At 44.2% G+C, this 5000-nt stretch overlaps 1 protein-coding gene across 3 annotated transcripts in view; it reads right to left on the bottom strand.

Annotated features, from left to right (window-relative positions):
* The window catches only part of Rim (Rab3 interacting molecule), a 76166-nt gene that overhangs the window by 2936 nt on the left and 68230 nt on the right, over nucleotides 1-5000 (bottom strand). For all 3 annotated transcript variants that reach the window (XR_003113052.1, XM_019843969.2, XM_025299884.1), the window contains exons 21-23: nucleotides 4452-4674; nucleotides 165-379; nucleotides 1-42 (exon numbers count right to left, since the gene is read on the bottom strand). The exon at nucleotides 1-42 is cut by the window's left edge and continues 98 nt beyond it. Coding sequence is in view for 2 of the 3 variants with exons in the window: in XM_019843969.2 (XP_019699528.2) it covers nucleotides 1-42; nucleotides 165-379; nucleotides 4452-4674 (480 nt within the window). In the remaining variant the exon portion in view is untranslated. The remainder of the gene's footprint in view (nucleotides 43-164; nucleotides 380-4451; nucleotides 4675-5000) is intronic.

Here is a 5000-nt window from a genome sequence, read left to right as displayed (position 1 = left end):
TGCATCGTTTACCGTTCACCACGTAGAGCTTCACGTAAGAAGCTGCGAAAGGAAACAGAGTTCAACGCTTGAGTCTCTCTCGCTCGTTTGTGTGTGCTCTCCGAAGACGATCTCCCGTGCAAAATGTGCCGTCTCGGAGCGGACTAAGTGCGAAAGCCACCTACCTGGGATCAGTTTACTTCCTTGTTTCGCTTTCAAGTCTTTGGCACGTATGACCTCGATCTCTAGGTAACCCTTCTTCTGGTTCAATGACAATTGGATCTCGCCTAGGGTACGGCCGCCGAGAGCTTGCCTCCCGACCACTTGGCCCGGTCCGAGATCTTCGATGAAGTCCTTCAACTGCCCGGTTTCACCTGCCATTCGCAGATTCGAAGACCAACTGCAGTTTTCAAAATCACGTATTTAGCAGGCAAACCGCGACTCGTCGCTCGATGCTATTTACGGAAAGTATGAGGGATGATACACGATGGGAGAAAGAAACTTCGTCGGAGAATCAGAGAAAACGTCGTGGGGAGAAGGGTGAACATCTGTCTGGCATATATGATATACGGCGCTCGTCGTGCGAGCAACGAAAATCAAAATTGCTGAGAGCTTACTGAACATTTCTCCTTTCCGATTTTTTCCCCTTCTCTTTTTTCTCCTCGTTTATTATTCGCACAAGCTTATCTGGGATCGCGCGAACGCGAAACGATCTTGATCGTCTCGAACGTCCCCCGAAATTTGTAACAAAGACTGAGAGAAAACAAAGCACGAGGACTCTGCAAGCCGAAAATCAGATCGTCGCGCGAGAGAATTGGGTGCGATGAGACAGAAAGAGAGAAAGAGAAAAAAATAATGTGCGAGGGGACAGAAATCATAAAAGAAAGATATTATATTCCGCAGGAGCGAGGGACAATTCCCGCAAGCCTTCGACGAAAGTTGTAAAAGAGAGAGAACACACCTCATTCAGTTTGAGATAAGAAGAACTTACGCTGAAAGTGTAGTGTTTCAGTGTACGATAGAGTATAAATATGTATATATTATAAAATATAATATATAAATTTATATTTATATATATATATATATCGTGTAAAGTGACATATAAATTTATACATTGTAAAGTATAATATATAAACACACGTTATATACACGGAGAAGATTATATATATATATAAGTAAGTTCAAAAACATACCCCAGAGAGACTGTTTGAACGCATGCACTTTTCATCTAAACGCAGGTACCATTTAGAAGAGATTAAAAACAGATGACGGTAATCAGTCCATCTCGACGGGAGCGAAGTCGGCGGAATAAAGCGAAATAAAACAACGAGACGTGGGGAGCGCCTCTCTCTCTCTCTCTCTCTTTCTTCCTCCCTCTCTTCATCGAGTGCGATGAACGCGACTCCAAGTCTCAGGACTGAGTACCGTCTCATCGTCATTGCTGCAAACTACATCTATCTACTTTTCCTTTCGGCATGCTTCGCTAAGATCTTAGGGATATTAGAAAAGAAAGTTAACGGAGAAAAAATGACATTTCAACTTACGCTCACTCGCCGTCGCTACGCTACGCGCCGTTGGGAGGACTCGCGCTTAATTATTATACACGTTAAACGGATACTTTTTGCGAAAAGGCTCTGCTAGAGAGAGAGACACCCATCGAGTGTGTGACGTAACTATATATCGGAGAAACTGTCATTAGTACTATTTACTATACTTAGAGATTACAGCGTATACTACTTCTCTCGGTAGTACACGGCAGTGAGACGTGTACGACAGACTGTGTGGGTCTTTTTCGATCGGAGGGGCTGATGGTGGTGGTGGTGGTGGTGGTGGTGGTGGTGGTGGTGGTAGTGGTGGTGATGGTGGTTTCACACACTTAATTGCATTATCGGTCACTCGGGATATATATGCATACATATATACAGGTGTATCGCTCTACGACTTGACGAGACACACCATTACTCATAATTCGCATCTCGACGGCGTATCTCGAGCGTCGATTGAGCAAAGTCGTGTTAATTGCAACTCGCACATCCGGATCGCCGTAGCGTTCTCTCCGTGGCGATTCTCGGCCTCTTATGCAGCCGTTTAAGTGAACACCGCTGCTAAGGGACGAAGCGGATGGATCATCGAGGTTTCTTACTGTCACCCGTATCAAACATCTCGTGCCGAATCGACAAAACTGTTCGCTCGCTCGCACGCACTCTGCTGCCACGAGCGTTCGGTCACACGAATACCTACGCAAGTATCAGTGTACTTTCGACGTTCGATCGTTTTCTCGATCCGGCGCGCGTTCCAGGAGCAATAACGCTTTACAATTACCTAGTCTACCGCGGGAAATACTCGATGAAAATGAGGTCCAGGCGAGATAGTGGGAGACTGCTTTCCAGGGGGAATGTCCATCTTGAGAATGCTTATACATATGTGTGTATATACATATTTATGTACGTATGTATATATGTATGTGTGCGTATGTGTGTATGTAAAGCAACAAATCAGATACGGAAATGTGTGAAAAATATTAGTGAAAAATGACCCTCCGGGCGCATTCTTAGGCAATCAAGGACTGTATATAAATATACATACATACATATATATATACATACACACACACACGTATATATATATATACATATATATACATATATATATATACATACATATATATATATATATATATATAATGTGTATATATTAACAGTGTATTAGCGTCCCTCTCACTATGTGGATAAAGAATATGGCTCGGCGACAATAACGACCACACTGACATATAGTGGATACAAAAGTGCGTGTTGTATGTGCAACGGTGCTCCGAAGTAATGCGACACAATCATTTGCCACAATCAAGCAACTAAGCCAAGACGACAACAACACCGATAAATGGATGACAATATATATCTTTTAAGGGGGCTGCTTTCGTTTTCTGGAGCAAGGACGAGAGAAATGCCGGGGAGAAGTAAAAGAGGAGACAGAGAATAAGATAGCAGAATATAAATCCCATCCACTTCGTCGAAGACTATACGCTTTCATACACATGTTTCTTCGTCGCATTAGAAAACCGACAAGGTGACAAAGGTACTTTGCTGATGCGAGCAGAGAAAGAAAAAAATGTTACATCGCGCGTCCCCGAGAATTTCAATTGTGGACACCATCGTCATTGTCGTCATTACGTCGAAAAGAATCAGAAATGGAAAAAGGTGAGGGCAGCAACAAAATAAACGTAAGGACGCGTTTCGTTCGCGTTAAAATAACGATAATTTTCCTAATGTGCAAACGTCTTGATGTATCTACAGATATGCCTGGTTTGTTCTACGAATAAATAAAGAAGTGTGGTCGAAACAAAATTGTGATTAATTCAAACAAATGTAGATGACGGAAGATCGAAGAGGGAATGAGAAAAGAAGCGTGTGTGTGCCCACGACAATATAATTGCATAGTTCATATCAAAGAGACACATCGACTCGCAGATCCGAAGATTGATCTGCAAAATTTACGATTTTCTATGATGGACCTTTTGGCGCGCGCAGAGAGGAGATAAGACGGGAGGCGACCTCTCAGCGGAATTACTCTTCGCCTGTAACTGGAATGATTAACGCGCAAAGACGTTCGTTCGAACAGGCCAATTTTGCGGTTAACGTTTACCGCGACTGACGAAGAGTAAGCTCACTGAAGGTCTGAAGGGACGAAGAGATAACAAGTCCGCGTGTTGTGCTCTATTATTGCGTCGAGTTGCATACAAAACTTCATTATTTTTTATAAATGTATCTTCTGCAATAAATGTATGAAATATACTACAATTTACTGGAGCTCGATCAAATATGTATTCGGCACTGTTTATGAAACTCGACCCAAAAAGACGTATGAACCAACTGATCTCTAAATTCAGGTGCTCGAGCATCCAACAATCTCTTCAACACAGCATTCTGGTGATACTCGGATATCTGAATATCAAACGCACTGGTCGACCGTATGTCGACAAACGATCAACGAGCAACTCGCCAGCTGCGTGATCTTTATTTTCGCTAATTAGGTCAAATATAAGGACAAATTAGTCGATAACACAGTTTTCCAAATCTGCAGGTAATCTGGGGGAAATTTCAAATAATTTTCCGTCGTCAAAACGAGCGACCTCAGCCTCTTCGTCTCGAGCAGCTTGCAGCTTCTCCTTTGCCGACATACTACACGAGAATAGAGAGAACACAAGGAAAGAAAGAAGTCGAAGGAGAACAGAACCAATGGCGACAGAGAAAGGAAGAAGAGGCGAAAAGAGAAGAGAGGAAAGAGAGAGAGAGAGAGAGAGAGAGAGAGAGAGAGAGAGATTGAGAGAGAAGAAGAAGAGTAGAGCAGAGAGAGAGAGAGAGAGAGAGAGAGAGAGAGAGAGAGAGAGAGAGAGAGAGAGAGAATGTAATCAGGAATCTCGCGCTTCCGCTTGCAGAATCGGTCCCGCCACAGGTTGGAGTCTCACTACTTACGAGTTTCCTTCGGCAGTAGGAATCGAGTTGAGACTCCGGGCGATATCGTTGACTGCCGATCCTGCCGATTTGCCGGGGTCAAAGCGCTGATAGGTCGGCATGATCTCCTCGGATCGTTGTATGCTGCTCGGCGTACTGTTGCGCTTCCGGCTCGCAATGCCGGTGCCGCGTGTCACAGCGCCAGCGCTTCCGCCAACGACGAACATCCCGTCAATGCCGCACTCTGTGTTGTAAACCAAACAAGAAATACCGCTAAAAACTATTATCCTTCACTAACAAGTGAAAGCGCGTGTGCCTGGCTGCAGTAGCAGCAGCAGTAGTAACAGCAGCAGCAACAGCAGTATTTCTCTTCGTCCAGGTCCAACCAGGCTGCCGGAACTGTCTTAATTAATGCGCGTCTCCGCAGCGATGGAATCGCAAACTATGAATCGATTTTGACGTTTGGATTCTTATCAGCTACCTTTCCTCTCTCTCTCTCTCTCTCTCTCTCTCTCTCTCTCTCTCTCTCTCTCTCTCTCTCCCTCTCTCTCTCTCTCTCTCTCACACTCC

Source organism: Harpegnathos saltator, unplaced genomic scaffold (assembly GCF_003227715.2).
Source record: "Harpegnathos saltator strain DR-91 unplaced genomic scaffold, Hsal_v8.6 scaffold295, whole genome shotgun sequence".
In the NCBI taxonomy this organism is placed as follows: domain Eukaryota; kingdom Metazoa; phylum Arthropoda; class Insecta; order Hymenoptera; family Formicidae; genus Harpegnathos; species Harpegnathos saltator.
Note: the sequence above shows the minus strand (reverse complement) of the source record. Positions and strands in the feature narration are given on the sequence as shown.